At 45.5% G+C, this 22,474-nt stretch overlaps 1 protein-coding gene across 1 annotated transcript in view; it reads right to left on the minus strand.

Moving 5' to 3' along the window:
• The window catches only part of DSCAM (DS cell adhesion molecule), an 806,431-nt gene that overhangs the window by 121,493 nt on the left and 662,464 nt on the right, over positions 1 to 22,474 (minus strand). The window contains exons 15-16 of the mRNA XM_043474457.1: positions 19,517 to 19,684; positions 9,367 to 9,437 (exon numbers count right to left, since the gene is read on the minus strand). Of these exons, the coding sequence (XP_043330392.1) occupies positions 9,367 to 9,437; positions 19,517 to 19,684 (239 nt within the window). The remainder of the gene's footprint in view (positions 1 to 9,366; positions 9,438 to 19,516; positions 19,685 to 22,474) is intronic.

The following is a 22,474-nucleotide window of genomic DNA, read 5'->3' on the forward strand; positions in this document are numbered from 1 at the left end:
CAGCCAACCAGTGGGTTATACAAGTTTACAATAAGGATCCTTGAAGACAGGCCAATGGATTTATAGCAAACCTCTCCTGGCAACCAGCCCTCTCAATACCTATTAGGGAAGACGTTAGAAAATAAGTGATTGGAAAAAACAAACAACCTAAAGCGAAGGAGGGCTCTCTTTACTACATAATCAAGAATTCAAGAATCTGAGTGTCTTTGCAGGCAGGAAGATGCTGCTATTTACAGATGGCTTTGACGTGTGAGTGTTCTGGTTTTATGTTTTCTCAAATCCCTTCGAATGCACTGCAATTCCAAAAGAAGGCTTTAGCTGTCCACTGCTGTTTCTCTTGTGAGAACTCATTATTTTTCTGTGTTGAATTTTCCTCTTCCTTTCCTTCACCTTTGCATCAGGAACGATTCAGACCTCTTTTCATTTGTCTCATTTATCTGCCTTCTGTGGCACTCTCTCTCCCCTTCCAGCCTTGACAGTTTTTTTTTTCTCCTGTGGTCTCCCTAAACAGTCTTCTTTCATCTTTCCAGGAGCTCTTTCTCCAGCCTCCAAATCCCTCCCAACCCCCACTTCCTTTAAGAAACTGTCTCTTTTGATCTCCATGACAACAGGAGCCCTCTGTCAATTTATTCCTGTGGTTCGCAAGTGCCTGTATTTTATGTGTCCACCGGAATCAGCCTGCAAGATGCCTGTGGCAGAGTTTCTGCTCCTTACAGAGATGGGAAAATCAGGGATGAGCAAACACTCACAGCACCACCAGCGTGGATGTGATGGATTAGAAGCGGCATCTCCAGTTCAGAAAACCACCGGCCAGGTCCTGTTTCCAGCACGCTCCCCTCCCCTTGCTCTCTGCTGGTGGGTGAGTGGACCGTCCTGGATGTCAACATCCAGCTGCTGGCCTGGGGAGCCCGAGGCCTCCACTGCAGAGTCCCACACTTGGAACACTGCATCAAGCCAGCATGTCGAGTGACTCAGTTGAAAAATGATTGAAAACATTTCCTTCAGCTTCCTGCAGATTCACTTAAAATGTCACGTGTCCTCACTTCCCTTTTATTACAGAGGTGGAGACAGTCTTTCATCTCCGTGTGCTTCCTCCAGTCCCTCTCATTGCTCCCCAATATAAACAGCATAAATTCCATAACTTGCTCAGTGAATGGATGCATTAAATGGCACAGAAGGGAAAAGCAAGAGGCGCCTTTTCCCAATGGGAGCAGGGGGATTCCCAAGAAGGGGGCCGTGGACCCAGCTGTGCCTGGTGAGGGTACAAGAAATGACCCAGGGATGGAGGGTAGGGTACTTCAGGGAGGGGTCCGCAGGAATTTCTGGGGGACTTGGGGGGAATGGTAGGAATGTGGGGAAGCTAGGGAAAAGCTGGGGCCCCACCCAGATCTGCTGATGTCAGAAACACATTCTGCAAGGAGGTGGCTACTGGTCTGAGTGTTAATAAGCCCTCCCCAGGGTTCTGAGCATGCTCAGATCTGAGAACCAGTGTTGTCATCACTAGAAAATCATGAAATGGTTTAGGACTGGCCTTGCTTGGGACGGACTATTTAGTTAAGAACCAACAGCTGTGCATTCCCTAGTTTTTCAGACCCCCAAGAACCCTCTCTTTGGTCTCTGCAGAACAGAAGGGAATGAATACAATTAGGATTGTAAGCCTTCTGAGGTCTTAGGAGTCAGAAGGCAGCAAAGGGGCTGCTTCACAGGGTGGGCAGGATGGAGGGGAAATAGATGCTTCATTGGTCAGAGCCCTGCTGGGGCTCTGCTGGCCCGATCGACTGAGAGAGCATTCACTGTCTTCTACAAGGGATGTGTGTGGCCAGGCAGCTCCCCCTTCAATGTTACTGCTCATTGAGGAACAGGTAAAGAACAAGGGGCCAGCCACATGGTGTGAAATAAAAATTGGATGTGTGATCTGACAATGAGACACCCTTTGGACAGCAAGGAGATCAAACCAGTCAATCCTAAAGGAAATCAACCCTGAATATTCATTGGAAGGACTGATGCTGAAGCTAAGCTCCAATACTTTGGCCACCTGATATGAAAAACGGACTCACTGGAAAAGACCCTGATGCTGGGAAAGCTAGAAGGCAGGAGGAGAGGGGGACGACAGAGAATGAGATGGTTGGATGGCATCACCAACTCAATGGACATGAGTTTGAGCAAATTCCAGGAGATGGTAAAGTACAGGGAAGCCTGGGGTGCTGCAGTCCACAGGGTTGAAAAGAGTCGGACACGACTTAGCAAACAATTGAACAACAAAAACAACAAAGGCGCTCAAGAAGGAACCATGAATGACTAAGTGTTTGAACTGTACACTATCTGAAGAGGCCAAGAACTTGGCCTTGGAGCTGATGGTCACCATAGGCCGGTCAGACTTGGCAGCCAAGGAGGAGATGGCAGCCAAGGGTATGCTTTGGCTTGGAACACAAATGCAGAATTTTAGAAACAGGTTTGGAGAATGTTGTGGGATGAACTTGAGATTAACTACTACATACCAGGGCCCATTTATTCTATTTCTAAACTTAAGGGTGGCTCCCATCTCATTCATTCGTTCACACATTCATTTATTTATCCCACCAACAAACAACTGTTAGGTAGCTACTCTTGCTAGACCCCTCCTTTTTTTGAATTCTGCTGTCCTTTGTAAGGCCCACTCTTTGGGAGCAACATAGAGTATTTCTCACCAGCTGTATAAGTTTATCCAGTGGTTTCTGCTGATGGTCTAACAGAGGAATTCACAGCACATGTGCAGACCAGGATCAGTTTGTATCTACCAGCTCTGAGGTCTCCAGGAATAACCCCCACCTAACATCAGGGCCTCTAGATGCCCTGTCTCCTTCCTAAGGGTCTATGTCCAACTCAGGCAGCTGCTGAGGAGGGGACAGTGGTCTCTGAAGCTCAGCAAAGCTAGAGAAGACTTCTGAGATATGAACTCTGCCAGAAGGGTGATGGCTAAGTGTCCCAGAGCCTGGTGGTAGAGTCAATCAGAGAGAACTGGCAGGGCCAGGGGAGATGCCCTGGGTTCAGACCAGGGAGAGAGTGAGGAGGGCACTGTGGAAGTTTCTGTGGGGCAATGAAGGGCATAGCCAAGGCCCAGCCAGGAAAGAATTCATTTAGTGACTGATTTAGACAGTGTATTAAAAAGCAGAAACATCACATTGCCAATGAAGGTCCATACAGTCAAAGCTATAGTTTTTTCCAGTAGTTGTATATGGCTGTGAGAGTTGGACCATAAAGAAAGCTGAGGACTAAAGAACTGATACTTTCGAACTGTGGTGCTGGAGAAGACTCTTGAGAGTCCCTTGGACTGCAAGGAGATCAAACCAGTCAGTCCTAAAGGAAATCAACTCTGAATATTCATTGGAAGGACTGATGCTGAAGCTGAAGCTCCAAAACTTTGGCCACCTGATGGTGAAGAGCTGACTCATTGGAATAGACCCTGATGCTAGGAAAGATTGAGGGCAGGAGGAGAAGGGGGTGACAGAGGATGAGATGGTTGGATGGCATCATTGACTCAATGGACATGAGTTTGAGCAAACTCTGGGAGACGGTGAAAGACAGGGAAGCCTGGCGTGCTATAGTCCACAGGGTTGCAAAGAGTCGGACATGACTGAGCGACTGAACAACAACAACAAAATTATTAGAAAGGACTGTGCTTTCCAGAGCATCAGAGGGGCCAGCATCCAGGGTAGAGCAAAAAATCAGGGTTGTTATTCAAGGGGCCAGCCTGCATATCCTAAAATGCTCTTCCGGCCTTCATCCTTCGTGGCTGTCAAGGCAGCACAGAGTGATGATTACAGATAAGGCTCCAATGTGCTGTTGTTTATCCGCCTATGACATAATGAAAAGGAGACACAGATTGGACCTAATGGAAGGGTTCAAGCTTCAGCAGTGATAAATCAAGTTACTTGTTCAAGATCATTTCTACTAAATGTGGAGATGGGAATAATATCTAATTATTTTGAAGTCTAATCCAGCACTTTTCATGCTGTATCAGAATATTGTTATTAACTGTAATTTACCTGCCATAGATGCATTTAACCTAATGCTAATCCTACTTCATATGTAATATAATAAAACCCTGTCCAGTTATATTGTTACACATGCTCTTTATTTTCACATGCATGCTAAGTTGCTTCAGTTGCGTCCAACTCTTCATGACCTCATGGACTGTAGCCTGTCAGGCTCCTCTGTCCACAGGATTCTGCAGGTAGGAATACTGGAATGGGCTGCCATTTCCTACTCCAGGGGATCTTCTCAAGCTAGGAATCGAACCCACATCTCCTGTGTCTCCTGCATTGGCAGGTGGGTTCTTTACCATTAAGTGGCACCTGGGAAGCCTTATTTTCACTGCAAATATTAAGTATTCACATATGTATGACACCAAGGTTTCATTGGTAACATGCCTAGGGTACTCAATAGACAATCAAATGAATTTTAATATTATCCTGCCATAAGCAATTTTTACCTTAATGTCCAAACTTTGGAAGCCAATCCACTTGTAAAAATGTGATGCTGATATAAATAAAGACCTATGACCAGTTACCAGTCAATATCCAAAATGCTCTTTTGATTCCAACCTTGAAGTTCCTATTGACTACTCTTAATTGCATTTCTGATAATACATTCCAACCATCAATGCACAAATATCACCCTTACCTCCAAGTTTATTGTGACCTAACAGTCAGTAACTTGTTTATGAGCTAACTGTTCTGAAACAGAATAAGGAAAGTGTCTGTCCTCAGGTCTCTTGTACTATGCCAGGTTCATCTAGGCTCCAAGTGAAGCCTTCAGAAGACACCATCTGCAAGGACTGCCAGCTGATGAATGGAGTTGGCCCTGATCTGAGCCCTTGGTTCAAGTTCAGCTGATGTCCTGTCGGGGCAAATGAGCCGAGAGGACTGGCCTTTTCACTGGGATTGGACAGAGACAAGCCTCCTGGGCTGTGAATCAGCCAACCTGTCTTCCCAGCATGCCCAGGTGTGGGCTGGTATCCCACACTCTTGGTGGCTCAGCAGCCTTTGTGAAGCTGGCCAGCATCTGCTCGCTGCCCTTTGAGGCTGGGCACTAAGAGGATTGCCTGCTTAGGCTGGGAGGCCAGCCAGGACCTTTGGGGCAGGCAGGCTGGCAGCTCTGTTTTGGGGTAGAGAACTGGAGTTCTAGGAAAAGACCATTCATATGGCTAAACCAAGAGGGCTGATCAGTGGGGAGGTGGGGAGAGGGGCAGAGTATACCCCAAATGAAGCAAATAAGCAATGAGTGGCTTTATGAAGGGCATCTGTATAATTTATACATGTGCAAAAAAGTAAGATATTAACTTAGTCATGTAGGGCTTTTTAGGGCATCCAGAGTTTTCCAAAGGAAAGGGAACCCCTCCTGAATGCATATTTTAACGTGAAGGTGAACAATGAGAAGTCCATGGGTTTACTTAACAAATATTTACCGTGCTGCTACTGGAAATATAAAGAACAACAAAACATGTCCTCTCCTGTCACAGGGCCTATGGTCTAGTCAATTGTAAGAGGTTGAGAGAATAGCCCTATGTTATGCGGATGATCAAAACATTTTGAAATCAGTTTGGATTTTTCTTCTCTCATTATAGGGGAAGAGGTTAAACTTATCAATATGAGAATGGCTGACAATTCCTTAAATATTTGTCAGGCATGTTGGTCATCGGGATTTTTAATAAAAATGCTGAAAATCCAACTCTAGAACCAATTGATTACTTCATAAAAGAAATGCAAATTTTGTGATTTTTCACAAAATCACAAAAGGAGAGAGTTAAAAATTAAAGCGAGGGCTTAAATATTAAGTAAAACTAATTCCAAGGCAGCTCTTGAATTTCCTCTGACTGGGGGAGCAAGGAGGTCGACTTAATGCCCAGTTTTGTCAAGGTTAATTTTACAGTTTGGAAAGAAAGTGGTCGTAGGTAAAAGTGGACAGGTTACTTTATATCCTTTAATTTTAGTGAGGCTCAGTTACATTTATAACATGAGGCTGGAAGGTGCTGAAAAGGAAATAATATTTGTTGAACCCTTCCACGCACAAGCACAATCTTGGCATTTCACATACATTAGCACATCTGTTGCTTCTAAGCCCAGCCGGCAGAGTCAGATAGCCAAGAGAGCCAGAGGTCCTCCACTGGACAGTCAGGAGCCTCCAGACCTTGAGCAATTCCCTGCCTCCTTGGGTATGTGCTCAGTCACTCAGTTGTATCTGACTCTTTGTGATGCCATGGACTGTAGCTCACCAGGCTCCTCTGTCCATGGGATTCTCTAGGCAAGAATACTGGAGTAGGTTGCCATTTCTTTCTCCAGGGCATCTTCCTGACCCAGGGATCGAATGGGCGTCTCTTGCATCTCCTGCATTGGCAGGCAGATTCTTTATTGCTGCACTGGATGTAGAAGTCAAGTGGCATCTGCTGCTTATTATAGCGTTGCTATGAAGGTCATTGGCAATAAGGCAGTTTAGTTTTTAAATGACAAACTAAGCCATTTTCCCCTGTAAGAGTTCATCTCTGAAATATAGACTAGATAGTAATGATGCCTCGATTTGCTGGAATTGTGGAGATAAGGCACTCTATGGAGTTAAAAGTGTTATTCAGAGTGTTGCCGTTGTCTGGCCGCTAAGTTGTGTCCAACTCTTTGCAACCCCATGGACTGTTGCCTGGCAGGCTCCTCTGTCCATGGGATTTTCTTCGTCTTCCATCATACAGACAAGTTCTTGGGCATCTTCCTGTGTGCTTACCATTGACCTTCAGGAGGTTTAGTGTCTAAACTGGCTATATTCCTCCCTAAAGCCCGGAGCTGTTCTTTCCTCTGAGCAACTAACACATCTTCAGTTAATACACTGTCTCTCTTTTTCTTTCCTTCCTTCTTTCTCCTCCTTTCCTGTTAGCCTCTTTTTTTTTTAAGATTTTTTTTTTTAATGTGGACCATTTTTAAAGTCTTCTTTACATTTTTTCCAATATTGTTCCCGTTTTTTAAGCTTTGGTTTTTAGGCTGTGCAGTATATGGGATCTCAGCTCCCTGACCAAGGATCGAACCTGTACCCCCTTCATTGGAAGGCGAAGTCTGAACCACAGGACTGCCAGGGGAAGTCCCTCCTATCAGTCTCCTCACACAAAATGTCAATCTGGAGCTTTGGTACCATAAAATAAAGGCTTATTTTATGCAACACATGGTACTTTGGATCACTTAGTATCGCCTACAGTTAGATTGAATTGGTGACGCACTTTCATGACACAATCAGGCCAGTGTGAAATGACAGCTCCACGGGCAGCCCCTCCTCCACTCAGGGGTTCAATCACCACATCTCTGTCTGCAGCCCGCCACCCTGGAATAAATCAAGGTTCCATGAATAGGACAGTACGGCTGGTTCAGTCTAACTCAGGAAAGGCCTCCTTTCAATAACCCACAACTTGTTCATCCGTTTGACATTCAGAAGACATTTAGCTGCAATCTACTGACTTTTCCTGCTGCTTCTCTATAGAGACAGAAGGGATACAATACCTTTTAAAGCCTCTGAAGTTTCTATTTTTAGTTATAAGAGCTCTGGGGACAGATACTTCTCTGCTGCAGGACACAGAAGGCTCTAGGGCCTGCTGTAATAGCTGGTCTTTTCAGTGGCAAAATGCAAGAGCATGCAGAGGGCTGGTGGGGGAAAGTTCCCAGGCTTGAACACAAGACAGAGTGAGTCAGCATTCGCTTTGCAGCATGGCTGGGCTGTGTGGGGGGGCTGGGGCCCGCTGAGCGCCTTTCATCACGAGGCGAGTGATGCTCACGGCTGGCGGATGTCCTCACAAAGACCCTCGGCCCCCTCCCTACCCGGCTCGGCCTGCCCTGTCTGAGCATTTGAACGTGTGCTGCCCACAGGGATGACAGCTCAGCAGCCAAGCCTGAGAAAAGCCAACACAAAGGGGCTGGCCGCGCTGACGTGTGTTTACATCCAAGGTGGTGTCCACCCCAGCCATGAAAATCCTTTATTAGTAGTAGCATTATAGAGGCTGGTCATTTTATGAAACAGCTGATCCTAGAAGAAAAACAAAACACAGCAAGAGGTGCAATGGATGAGGTTTTTCAGGGGTACGCGAGGTGTGCAGATTAAAGACCTTACTGCGGCTCTTACCTTCTCTAAGGGAGACACAGGAAAGAGGGTGAGGAAAGAGGGAAGAAGCAAATGAGAAAAGTGCAAAGTGCAGCACCAGAAACCAGAAGTGGAAAAGGAAGTGTGGCTTTGCAGACTTTTTGACCCAGCCACGGCATTCTAGATAAAATGGAATTGGAAGGAAGTTGGTCGGCTCCAAGGTCACATGGAGGGCGTGACTAATTAACCAAGCAGATTCACCCACCCCCTAAGTGACTGAGATTCCCAGGGGCAGCGCTGCCCAGCATGCTAGTTTGTGATGAGTTCAGGCCAGAATATCGGTCAACGCCGCTTCCTTCAATGAATTTGGCTGTGTAAACCATGTATGCCAGAGGAAGCAGCATGCCAAGTGCTGTGGTTGTTTGCACCGTGGCCCAGACTTTCTGTCCCAGCAGCTGGCAATGAGCTCACTGGTAGGCAGTCGATATCTGCTGGCCATGCTGGGGGACCACTGCCTCAGCCGGCAGCTGGCCCAGCGCTCCCCTCCGTGGGCATGCTCGAGGCCACTGCCAGCTAGGGGCATGACCAGGACCGCTGTCCTCTCTGCCACTTGGCAAACTGTCTACCACACAGTCCATGATTTGGCATTTAGGAAGAGGAATTAGAAAATGTTTCCACTGGGATGAAATTCATGAGTACGGTCACACCTATCTGTTTTTGATTTGCATGAAGACCAGAACTCAGGACCCAATCACGATTCAGAGACGGAAAACATGGTCCAACAACTACAGTCTGTAGATACAGAATCTGCCAAAGATTGGATTTTAGTAAAAATGGTGTTTAGTCTAACTTACAAAAGTTTCCTACATGTGAGTGAATCACTTGTTGTACACTGGAAATGAACACAACATTATAAATCAACTATGCATGCATGCTCATTGCTTCAGGCGTGTCTGACTCTTTGTGACACCAAGGACTGTAGCCCACCAGGCTCCTCTGTCCATGGGATTCTCCAGGCAAGAACACTGGAGTGGGTTGCCATACCCTCCTCCAGGGGATCTTTCCAATCCAGGGATCGAACCCGAGTCTTCTACATTGCAAGTGGATTCTTCACTGCTAAGCCACCGGGGAAGCCCAGAAAATCAACCATACTCCAAAATAAAATAGAAGTTAAAAAAGTGTGGATGCCTTGGCATCATAATACTTATAATGTGAGTGAAGGCTCCCCCCCACCCCCATGGAGAAAGTGCCAGGAGGACACGTGCTTGCTGGGTTTACCTTCCAGGTGACCCTGATGCTCTGGGAAGAGATGGGCTCCAGGTGGACTTCCTGAGGTGGGCCGTCAGGAGCTGGAAAGACCAAAACCCACAGGTCAGTTAGAGATAAGTTCCAGTGTGCACTGAAACCCACATAACAGCACTCAGGGCCAGAAGAAGCGCCATAGCAGCTTTCGTGGGAAAATCAATTTTGCTGAATCACTGTGCACATTTACCCCATGCTCACTCGCTTCTAGAAAAAGTGAATTTTGACACACATCTTTGCATTCTTTCTCACCTTGTCTTTGACAACTTGATGAATAAACCATAAGTTAATACACCAGTAAAACAGAAAGTGGTGAAACATTTATTTGATCAAAGTCTATAGTGGCTACGAAGATCCCTCTGGTTCTTCTGGAGACTCTGTTTAGTGATGTGCATTGGAGCACCTCAGGAGACTCAAACTACTTGGGGAGGGAAAAAAAGGATTCTTCTGCCTCTGATTCTCTTTGATGGCTTTAGTTCTCCACTCTTTCCAAGAGAAAACTTACTAACCTGGGGCAGTAGCCACAGAGAGCAGATTGGAGTGGAAGAGAAAAAAAAAAAAAAGCACGCAATTCACACCAACATATATCCAGTGGTTATAGGGGTGCCAACCGCCTGCCACGCACAGTCGATCACTCTGTACTAGGAATCCACCCTGTATTACACACACAGCCTAAAACTTAGAGGAGACAGCCATGTCCAGCAGGAGTTTGCAGTCTGATCAGAACAAGGGGCTGAGCACACAGAAGCTGAGGTGATAACCCAGCACACACTCAAGTGTCTTCAGGGAGGTGGAAGCAAAAGGGAACCCAGGGGTCAGCAGGGAGAGACCCCACTGGGTGACCACATATTGTTGGGAGGACAGCTTTACAACCACTGCTGAGCTGTGAACAGGCCATTTCTGTGGATGCAGAGATGCCAGTTTGCAGAAAAGTGAGGAGCACTGGGAGATGAGAAATCAAAACTAGGGAACAGAAACAAGATGGAAGGTTTGGAAAGAAGAGGAAGGGAAAGAATAAGGTCATTTTAGCAGGAACGTGTTTTCCATTTAACAGAGAAAGAAGTTTTGAGTGATGCCACGATGCAGCTGCTAAGTTGACGGGCACTTGAATCTTTCTGCCTGAGTTCAAATTCTGGCTCCCTTGCTTAGTTACTTGGAGGTGTTTTGCAGGTGACAATTTTTCTGCACCTCAGTTTCCTTCTCCATATGATGGGATGCTAGAATGTATGTCTGGGTTATGAAAACAGTGTGCTTAGAACATATAAGCAGGAATGATGATTATTCTCACTGGGTGTTTTTATGGCGCACATTAAAGGAGAAATTCAAATCGCAAGAAGAAAAGGTATACTTGAAAGAACAAGGTCCCAGGCGATTAGCAAGAGGGGAGGTGCTGGAGAGAGGGGGGCAGAAGGCCAGCACCTCTGGGGTGAGAGGAAGAGAACCCAGTGGGCAGGGAAGCAGGGTGAGGACACCCAGGTACACCTGCTCCTTGAAGAAAGCAGGTTCAAATCTGATTGTCTCTCTTCTCACCAAATTCATAAGGTACAAAGTCAGGGGAAGAGTGGTGGGTGCCAGGAACACAATAGAGGCTTGGACTGGTGCAGTAGCCTGTGGAAAAGGGTGTACCCTGTGCATGAGAGCACTGACCCACCAGAGGGAGTAATTTCACTGATAAGGATAATGTGCAATGGAACCAGCACACCCTGTCTCAGTTGAGGATTTATGAGACCACTGATGCATGCAGGAGAAATGCCACTAGGGGAACTGGGGATAAACAGTGGCAACATTGGGAAGAAGTGGGTGCTGGGATTGTTACTAAGTTCCCTGGTGGTTCAGACAGTAAAGAATCTGCCTGCAATGCAGGAGACTCAGGAGTTCAATTCAACTGAATGCAGGTTCAATCACTGGGAGAAGGAAATAGCAACCCACTCCAGTATTCTTGCTTGGGAAATCCCATGGACAGAGGAACCTAGCAGACTGCAATCCATGGGGTTGCAAAGAGTCGAACACAGCTGAATGACTAACACTTTCTTTTTCACTCTCATTCCACAGTCGGGGATGGTGGGACTGTGGGGGAGAATGTTAACACAAGGGGGTGAAGAAAGGAAGCCAGTTTTCCAGGAAAGATGCTTCATTGCATGTTAGGAATATATATTTGAAGAGAAGAGGGGCTATTGTACGAAGGTGTCTGCTCAGCAGCTGGAAACATTTATAAGAAACAGGTAGACAGTTGGGTCTGCAGGCTGCTCCCTTCCACTTGGAAGCTCCCCCAGAAACTTACTCACCAGGGCTCTGCCCTCACTGGGGACACAGCCTCTGTCCCTGACCACCCCCTCCAGCCCAGCAATGGTGCCTGGCACCAGTTTTCAATTCTGTTCCTAAACATTAGTTCTGGTCTTCACTTTACTTCTTTAAAGGGGACGTGGCAACCTTCAGAGCTTCAGACTTTTCGTCCCTCACCCTAACTTTGCACCATCTGTGTCCTGCCTTCCTTTGCAGTTTCCATGCACCCCCACCTCCCTGCACCCCACATCCTAGCCATGTCCACCTTCGCAGGGGAAACCTAAACACAACTGCCCCCTGGGCAGGTTGGAGCCTGCCTTTTCCCTCCACCAGTTTCCTTCCTGGGCCCAGGAGCCCCCACCTCGGCTTGGGAACCTCTCACAGCAGGCTCGGGCGTACGTCTGCATATCAGTCTTTCCCTCTTTTCCTAACAGACTCAATCAAAGCTGTGTGGTCTTAGGAACCAAGTCTAGAGTGAGTCCTTGCTTTGATCGGTGCAGTGCTGTGTGGATGCTGAAACTCAGAGCACACTCTCTCTCTCTCCCTAGCAGGTCACAGGGACAGTGAATTTTCTGGGGGTCCTGCAGCCTCTCGGATTTATTGATTCTCCAGGTGCAAAGAGAGTGCTAATGCTGAAGTTCATTTCTATACCCAGGGGGAGGGGCTTCCCATGTTGCAGTAGTAGTAAAGAAAATCAGCCCTTTCTGCAGGAATATTTCCATATCAGATGCAATGAAAGCGCATGGAACAGGTTTCTCTTAAATATGGAGAAGTTCTGTGGTCAGCGAGAAGCGCGTGGTGCATGCATAAAAATCCTTGAAAAAGGTATTTTGAGGTCTGACGGCTACACTAAGACTTGATTATTTTAATTTAATTGTGTGAAGTCAGATTGAACAGGGAGTCTGCTGGTTAGGAATTGGAGGCAATGCAGAGTACCTCCCATTCTGGATTCTTTGTCCTTTGCTGCAGCCTTTTCAAGGGGTTGGCTGGCAATAGTCAGCTGTCACTTTCTTGTTGAGATATATTCACAATCAAAAACAAAGTTACTAGGAGAGTGTTTAAAAATTCCCTTGATGCTATCAGAAAACATTATGTGTGAACTTTGGGCATTTTGCTTTTTCAAGTCTGGTCTTGCATTTTAAGAAGTTCTCCCGTGAAGTGGTCTGGGGACATGGGATAATCCCTGTATCCAGGACAGACCTGACATTTTTTTTTTTTTGTCCCATCGCATAGCATGTGGGATCTTATTTCCCCGACCAGCAATGGAACCCACATCCCCTACTTTGGAAGCATGAAGTCTTAACCATTGGACCACCAGGGAAGTTTCGTGTGTGTGTGTGTGCTCCGTCTCTTGCCAGGCTCTTCTGTCCATGGGATTCTCCAGGAAAGAATACTGGAGTGGGTTGCCATTTCCTCCTCCATGGGATCTTTCTGATCCAGGGATCAAACCTGCATCTCTCTTACTTCTCCTGCATTGGCAGGCAGCTTCTTTACCACTTGCATCAACTTGGAAGCTTAAAGTCCCAGAGACCTGCCAGTTTATGAGAATACAAAGCCTCTTTGGCTTAGTCTCTCAAGATTTCTGTGGTTTGTTAGTAACTTATTTATTAGTCTGCTTAGTCTCTGACATGAAGGGATTCAGATCTCTCCTCTCTTAAAATACAATCATAGGATCTATATTAAAGGCAGAGACTAAAAGAATGTCACACACATTAGAGTTTGGCCCAATATAATTAGGAAGAGCTTTTGTTTGGGTGCTGAATTTTCTACTTTAAGTTTCTAAAACATTTTAAGACAAGCCATTTAAAAATGATACAAAAATGATGCTAGAGAAGAAAATGGCAACCCACTCCAGTATTCTAGCCTGGGAAAGCCCACAGACAGAGGTGGCCTACAGTCCAGGGGTCACAAAAGAGTCAGACAAGACTGAGTGATTAAACAACAAATAAATCAACTATGCTTCAATAAGGACTTCCCTGGTGGGTCAGACGGTAAAGCGTCTGCCTACAATGTGGGAGATCCAGGTTCAATCCCTGGGTCGGGAAGATCTCCTGGAGAAGGAAATGGCAACCCACTCCAGTATTCTTGCTTGGAAAATCCCATGGATGGAGGAACCTGGTAGGCTGCAGTCCATGGGAACTCAAAGAGTCGGACATGACTGAGCGACTTCACTTTCACTTATGCTTCAATAAAATAAATTTTTAAAAAATGACATAAAAAAAAAAAATGACATAAAAAATTAGTCTGCTTCCAGAATTTTAGTGCTTTCCTTACAATGCCTAAGCTGTAATTTTTTTCATGGATCCTCATCTCATTGCAAAAGGACAATTTCATAAAATTAGAATCCAAGGCAGACTGAATTCCCAATGCTGACATGATTGAAGACCAGCCATTAGGTATCCACTGATTTAACTAAATTTGAAAATTGTGTGGACATTTAACATTTAAGAATTTATTTAACACTCTTGAATTGAAATTGCACTAAAACTAGAAAGCATAATTTTTTTTTTTTTCAAACCAGAATATTTACCTTATTCCTACTCGAAGAGCAGGCTAGAGGTAAGAATTACTGATGAATGTGATTTTCCAAAATGTATAGTTGCTGCATTTTTTACAGAAACTGAAACTATTCAATTTGTAAAAGAGTAATAAATGAAGACTATATTTATAGTTCCTAATGTTTATTCTAGGCAAGGCTATGTCCTGCCTGCATACTTAGTCCTGTCTGACTTGTGACTCCATCAACTGTAGCCCCCCAGGCTCCTCTGTCCATGGGATTTTTCAGGCAAAAATACTAGAGCGGATTGCCAATTCCTTCTCCAAGGGATCTTCCCAACCCAGGGATCGAACCTGCGTTGCTGGCATCTCCTGCTTTGCAGGAGGATTCTTTACCGCTGAGCCACAGGTAAAGCCCCATGACAACTGCAAATTTCTGTGAAAAATGATAATTCTTTACCACTAGCGCCACCTAGGAAGCCCACTAATTCTGTTTGGCTGAAAATACAAGGTGGGCAGGCCCTTCCTAACTGTCAAACCCACAGTGGTCCCCGGTCATCTCCAGTGGTCCCCGGTCATCTGTTTTTGGTCCCTCCCACAGAGGCAGGACAAGCTGTTTTGTTCATTGTTGTGTCTCAGACGCCCAGAACAGCACTTGGCACATAATAGGTGCTGAATGAATAAAATTTAATGGAGTAAGCTATTTATCTGATATATAGTCAGTAAATGAATTCATCCTCTCCCCATTTAGGTATCAACTGTTCTTCAATTTATTTGGTTCTTACTAAATTCTATCTTGGTCTCCTATGCCCAGCAAAGAATGTTCTGCTCACCCAGGCTACTTCTCTTTTTTTGGCCATACCATGCAGCTTGAAGGATCTTAGTTCCCCTGCCAGGGATTGAACCCGTGCCCCTGGAAATGAGGGTGTCCTTTCCTAACTGCATGATGCCGGGGAATACCCCAGGCTACGTCTGTCAGAGATGAGCATGTTGTTGTAGGCTGTGTCGTTACATCTCAGTGCATTTTTACACCCCAGTCTCTGCCCAATTTTGGACCTGGCACATGGTAGACCCTTAGCAAATTCTCCAATGAGGAGCCAGAGATAGAAATTCAGGAGTGACTTACCAGGCGACTCAGCCCAGCCCCATAAGCAAATAAGAACCAAGCCTCTGGATGAAGCCAGGAGACTGCTCTGTGGAGGAGAAAGTAATCTGAGAGCAGAGGGGAGGCACTATACTAGAGCGTGACGTTTGACCTGCTTTTCAAGGGAGAGGACAGAAAAGGGGCACAGACCTCAGAGGACTCCAGACGTGGGCAGGAGCAGCTCACATGAGGAGGAGGGGGCAGGAAGGGAGGGTCATCACCGCTCGGGCCACAGGGAGCCTGGTGTAGCTTCAAGGTAGTAATGGGGCAGGGGAGACCTGGGCCTACACCTTATGGGCTCCTTTCCTCAGCAAGTGGGCAGTGAGAGGCATCCTTGGGTGTCCTAGACTTGGGCACTGGCATGCATGCTAAGTTGATTCAGTTGTGTTCGACTCTTTGTGGCCCTATGAACTGGAGCCCGCCAAGCTCCTCTGTCCATGGGATTCTCCAGGTAAGGATACTGGAGTGGGTTGCTATGTCCTCCTCCAGGAGATCTTCCCCATCTGAAGATTGAACCTGCGTCTCTCGTGTCTAACCCATGTCTCTTGTGTCTCCTGGATTGGCAGGCAGATTCTTTACCACTAACGCCACATTGGAAGCCCTTGGGTATTGCATAGCCATAAAAAACGAGCAGGTCTATGGCTTCTAGAAGCTTCCATCTGGGGATTCTCACTGCTTAAGTGATGACCTTATTTCTTCAGGGAAAGACGGCCATAGGGCTGGAAAAGATTGCCTTGAGATGGCTGCAGCTCCCGAAAGAGGTGCCTGGGACAAGCCCCGTCACTCCAAGCAGAGCTGGAGAAGGAGACTTTGATCAGGAGAGCTGCCCTCCTTTCTACATGAGTCACACGTAAGAAAATGGCTGTGTGATTCCAGATATGCAAACCTATGCAGCAAGACAAGGCAAGTTCTGGTTTGCAGCTTTTCTTTGCTCATGCCTGACAATCCAGCGCATTCTCCCTTAACTAGTCTGAAGAGTGAATGATGAGTTGTGGGGCTGCCTGGTGAAACCCCAGCTGTCAGCCCAGGAGCCAAAGCAGAGGGGGGTGGGGTGCTCTGTGTCGATCTGTCTGCAGAGATGCCTGGGAATGGGCTGCACACAGGTGACCGGTGACCAGGAGCGGCTGTTTACCTGACCTCCTGGGCAGGAGAGAGAAGCGCTGCCATGGCAACGGCCAGCTGCAGGGAGATCACAGAGGAAACGGCAGAGAAAAAGCCACCGCGCCTGCATCGGTCATGGTGATGGGGAAAATGGTGCAAAATGCACCACTGGAAACCATCCCTGCCTTGAGAAGGCTGTGGAGGTGGGCAGAGTCAGAAAAGTGGCTCAAAGGAAGGAGAAGGCTCAGCCCTGACCCAAAGCTTTCTTTCTGGGGGCAGCTTATTCTCCCTAAATCCTCAGCATGATGAAATTTCAGGAAGTGAGTGTGTTGTTTACATCAATATTTAAATAAGATTCTATTTTTGCAGGAGCTTATTAACACTCATTTCCTACTTATTTCAGAACCATGCAAAGTACTTTCAGAAATTAGGGTTTTTTCCAATTACCCAACATGTTTGTGGTGAGGAGTAGAAAGACATCATTAAGTGAATCTTGCAGATGAGAAATCACACAGAGAGAATTTCCAAGCATTAGAAGTGGCTTGCCCTCAGACTGAAGCACAAAGCTATCCTATCTCTCACCCTTGAAAATGATTTTTCAAGAACTGATGTATCCAGAGTTGGAAAATGGATATGTAGGTGCAGTTCAGGAAAAACAATAAATGTGAACCTATTTCCTTGAGGACAATGTTGACTATGCATAACAAAGGAGTTAGATTTTGGCATTTGCTTTCATCCAGCAATCCTACTTCTTTGGAATTTAACATAAAACATATTGTTGGAAGTGGCAAAAGATATATCACAGGATATATCAAATGATGCTCATCACAGTAGAGTTTATGATAATGAAAACTTGAAGAGAAATGCAAATCAAAACTACAATGAGATGTCACTTCATACCAGTCAGAATGGCCTCAAAATGTCTACAAATAATAAATGTTGGAGAGGGTATGGAGTAAAGGGAACCCTCCTACACTGTGGGTGGGAATGTAAGTTGATGCAGACACTATGGAAAGCAGCAGGGCTGTCTCTTACAAAACTAGAGAATAGAGTTGCCATGTGATCCAGAATCCTCACTCCTGGGAATATATCTGGAAAAGATTAAAACTCTAATTTGAAAAGATACATGTGCCCCAATGTCCATAGCAGCACTGTTTACAATAGCCAAGACATGGAAGCAACCTACATGTCCATCAACAGAAGAATGGATAAAGAAGATGTGGTACATGTACAAATGGAATATTACTCAGCCACGAAAAAGAGCAAAATAATGCCATTTACAGCAACATGGATGGACCTAGAGATTATGATACCAAGTGAAGTAAGTCAGACAAAAACAGGTATTGCTTATATGTGGAATCTAAAAATGATACAGATAAATTTATTTACCAAACAGAAACAGGCTCACAGACATAGGAAAAAACAATTACAAAAAGGGAGAGAGGAGGAGAGGTAAATTATGAGGTTATGTTATGGGGTTAACAGATACATACTACTATCTGTAAAATAGCCAAGCAATAAAGATCTACTGTATAGCACAGGAAACCATTCTCAATATCTTGTCATAAATTATAATGGAAAGGAATATGTATGTATATATGTGTATATATGCCTATATATAGCTGAATCAATTTGCTATTCACTTGAAATCGGCACAACATTGTAAACAAGCTATACTTCAATAAAGAAAATAACTGACATACCTAATATGGGATTTATTAAAGAAATGGTGGAAGGCAGGATTACAAACTTTAGGAAGTCTTTAAGAGATATAGATAAGTGATGTCTATTCAAAGTGCAATTAGTGAGGGTAACAGAGAAGTGAGCCTTCATCAGTGGCTCACTGGTAAAGAACCCATTTGCAATGCAGGAGACACTGTTTTGATCCCTGGGTTGGGAAGATCCCCTAGAGAAGGAAATGGCAACCCACTCCAGTATTCTTGCCTGGGAAACCCCATAGACAGAGGAGGCTGGCAGGCTACAGTCCATGGGGTCTCAAAGAGTCGCACAGTACTTAGCAACTAAACAAAAACAAGAGAAAAGTAAGGAACAGAGTCAAGAACAACTGCAGTTGAAAGATTCAGCGACCTCTTGTGGAAGCGTCACCATTTGGAGATGATCCCCTTAATCTTGGAGACGGAGAATGAAGGTCTGAGGCCAAGCTTCCACCTTCCCTGCAGCAGTTGGGGGTAGCTGATGAGTTTTGAGTGGGGGCAGGAAAAGAAAATCTAGGTTTGGGGTTGGATACTCTTTTGCACTGCCCCCCCCCCCCCAAAGATGAACCAGGCTGTGGTTCTTTCCCTTTCCTTATGCAGAAAAGCCCTAGGGCAGCTAGCTTGTTCCTCTTCTGTAGGAGGCAGGTTGCAGGTGGAGTCCACTGCCCAATTGCCTAGTCCTCTGCAAACAGGTTATTGCCAACCCAGGGGACCACGAGCAAACTTCTGTATTGAAGGTTGTGTGTCTGTGTGTGTCTATGTCTGTGTGGGTGAGTGTGCACGCATGCATGTGTGATGAATAATTTAGTGTGTGATATCCATGTATCCATCAGTAACTCTAGGTGGTAGGATTGTGTGCACTGTTTTGTCTTCAAAATGCCTATCTCAATCTTCGACATTTTCAACATGAAATACTTTGTCATAGGAAAAAACAGCAATGCCATTGATGATGGAAATATTGTTGTTTCCAGTCAATAAAATTATCTGTACCACCTTCCCCCTAGTCCCCAAACAGAGAATATTCTAGCTGTTTTCTAGTTAAGTGATCCTTCTTCCCCTGACTGCACTGGGACTTGGGCAAGACAGGCTCCTGGCTCTCCTGTCAACCAGGATTCCACGCATCCAGACAAAAGGGCTGTAAGAACAGCGTGGTTCTTTAAATCTCACCAGATCATTAGCCTTATATGTCTTTCTTTTAAGTCCTGGGTGTGAGAACCTTGACCTGAATCCTATTTGAAGAACAGTGCCTTCAAAGTAGGCAGAGAGTGCTGTCTGTGTTTTTGATGGGCGTGGAGCTACAGAAAGTGCTCATCACGGCTGTGACTTTGCATTAACCATCTGAGCCCCACCAGCCCGCTCCCAGAGGCCCCCTGCCCATCAGACGTACCTGCCTCGTCCGCGGTGATGGACAGCTCGTTGCTAGGCTCACTCTTGCCAATCCGGTTCTTGGCGTACATGCGGATGCTGTAGGTGGAGGAAGGGTGGATGTCAATGATGGTGGCCGAGTTCAGCTGAGGGGAAACGTCTTTGGTTCTCTGAGCAGAATCCCAGGAGTCTTTTGGGTTTTGTTTTTCAAAAAAGAAGAGATAGAGACATGAGTTTTTTCCCTCTGCCTTTGAAAGTTCACAAGTAGGAATTTTTAAAAAAAGAAAGAAGGAAAGAAAAAAAGTTACAACTCAAACTGAATTCTCAATGCAATGCTGCCAGTATTCTGGCGGGCTAGCCATCAGAGGGGATGCAAAACTAAACATTCAACACCCACATTGTGGGGTACAAGGCTGTGGGCAGCTGGTTTCAGGGAGTTTTGTCCGAGGCAACACAACAGACTCCCTGGCAGAAATCAGAGAGGAAAACAGAAGTGAGGGAAGCTTATGCCAATAAAGTGAAAGACAGCTACTTCCAAGCACTCATGGTACAAGATGATTTAAAAATATATATATATATATATATATATATATATATATATATATATGGTTTGAGTAGCCCTCCACCCAAAAGAAAAAAATCCCTAGTTCTTAAAAGTATTTGAAAACCAGCAAAGCCTTTAGCTGTGTCAGACCCCTTGTTCTCCAAAATGAGGGTGGTAAAAATGAAATACATAAAAACTAATCTCAGTCTCCCCCATAAGCACTGGTCATTAAGTACACTTCTAAGTTCTAAGTTTTGAAATCATTTTTGTCTCCAATCCTTAACTGTAGGAATTATTTTCAACCACAGCTAATTTTAAAGACAGGGCATGCCTTCTACAAAGAGTTGTCATTGAATCCATGATGGTGTGTACCTGCTGGCTCTTGGGCTTCAACCAACGAATGAGCACATCAATGAATATTTCTTATTTCAGAAAGAGTTTGAACAGGTGCTGACTGGGATTGGGAGGGGTCAAGAGATGATAGTGGTTGTGGAAATACCAAGATCCCCCTGAGATGGTGGCAGTGAGAACGCATGCATGCTCTCACAGCCCCCTGCGCATCCCAGGATCCTCTTGCATTTGCTCTGCTGAGCTCATCAGACATAAGAATTTCACCTAGAATCTGAGTTTCCTGCTGGTTTCTAAGCCCCATGAGGGCATGGACCATGCTGGCCATGTTTAATGCTGTAGGCCCAGTGCTCCCACATAGCCTGGCAGATAATAAATGCATATTTCCTAGATGAATAATACATGGCAAATAGACCTCTGCATCCTGGGAATGACCTCACGCCCCTTTCCACATCAATGATGGCCATGGAAGTTCCAAGGGCTGCTCTGACCAAAGATCACTGCGAGTGGAAGAGATTTCCTGGACTTGTAGGAGGAATATGTGGCTTCAAGTCTTCCTCTGAGGGCTCTTACAGGGAATGGAGCGTATAGAAACTAGCTACTGGTATTTCCAGAAAGCAACAGTACCTTCTGAGTCCAAATGATTGAAGGGAGAAGGGCATGACAGAAAAAGAGAAGACACACTATTGATACGTATAAAATAGATAACTAATGAAAATCTACTGTATAGCACAGGGAACTCTACTCAATGCTCTATGGTGACCTAAATGGAAAGAAAATCCAATGACAAAGCTAAACAGTGTGTTAAAAAGCAATCACTTTGCCAACAGAGGTCCACACAGTCAAGGCTTGTGTGAGAGCTGGACTGTAAGGAAGGCAGAACATTGAAGAATTGATACTTTTGAACTGTGGTGCTGGAGAAGACTCTCGAGAGTCCCTTGGACTGCAAGGAGGTCAAACCAGTCAATCTTAAAGGAAATCAACCCTCAGTACTCTTTGGAAGAACTGATGCTGAAGCTGAAGCTCCAATACTCTGGCCACCTGATGAGAAGAGCTGGCTCATTGGAAAAGACCCCGAAGATGGGAAAGATTGAAGGCAGAAGAAGAGGGTGACTGAGGATAAGATGGTTGGATGGCACTACCGAGTCAATGGACCTGAACTTGAGTAAACTCTGGGAGAATGTGAGGAATAGAGAAGCCTGGTGTGCTACAGTCCATGGGGTTGTGAAGAGTCAGACATGGCTTGGCGACTGAACAACAATATGTACACATACAGCTCATTCACTTTGCTATATAGCAGAAGCTAACACAACATTGTAAAGCAACTATACTCCAATAAAAATTAGTTTAAAAAGAGAAGATGCTGCAAAATAACAAATGATAGAAGAACGGAAGTATGGGATTTAATAGAGGACAAGTGATGGGAAGGAAGTTCATGCCAACAGAATGATGTATGAGTAGGAGCCTTATCCCACAAAAAGAAAGTCAGGCCTTCTGGAGAAGATAATTAGGACGACAGGGAGGAACTCCAGGCACTGCATGGTGCAGAGGCAGTTGCTAACCAGCCCCAGGAGGAAGCTGACACCTGTAGGGTCTGACGGTTCTTCCCAGGCCGTTATGGAGCTTTCTGGAACTGACATGGCCATGGGAACGTGCCATACCCCCTGAGGCGTGTCTAGGAGATGGCTGAGAGCTTGCAGGGATATAGTGACTGCCCGTCTCCTTCTTCTGTCAAGGAAATCATGTGAATAGCCCCTGGGGAGTCACCAAGATGGGGGGCTCAGACAGGAACTGCATGGTCCTTGGAGAAGGGGTGGTATCTTTAGCTTCTTTCTTGCGATGATTAGACTTTGAAAGAAAAAGGTGATGTCAGTGATCACAACTCTTAGACTATGGTTCAAAACACTACAGGGTGGGCTTTTCAGCTAAAGATCAAGAGGATGAGAAAGAGAAAGACGTGTGTTACCCTGAAGGATTTTAAAGACTGAATGAAGAAGAGGAAAGTCTAGTGAAATTCCCAAAAACACTCTAGCATGTGATATGACTCCCAAACAGGGCATGGCTACCCAGGAGAGGAGCTGAGAAAGG

Source organism: Cervus canadensis, chromosome 7 (assembly GCF_019320065.1).
Source record: "Cervus canadensis isolate Bull #8, Minnesota chromosome 7, ASM1932006v1, whole genome shotgun sequence".
Taxonomy (NCBI): Eukaryota; Metazoa; Chordata; class Mammalia; order Artiodactyla; family Cervidae; genus Cervus; species Cervus canadensis.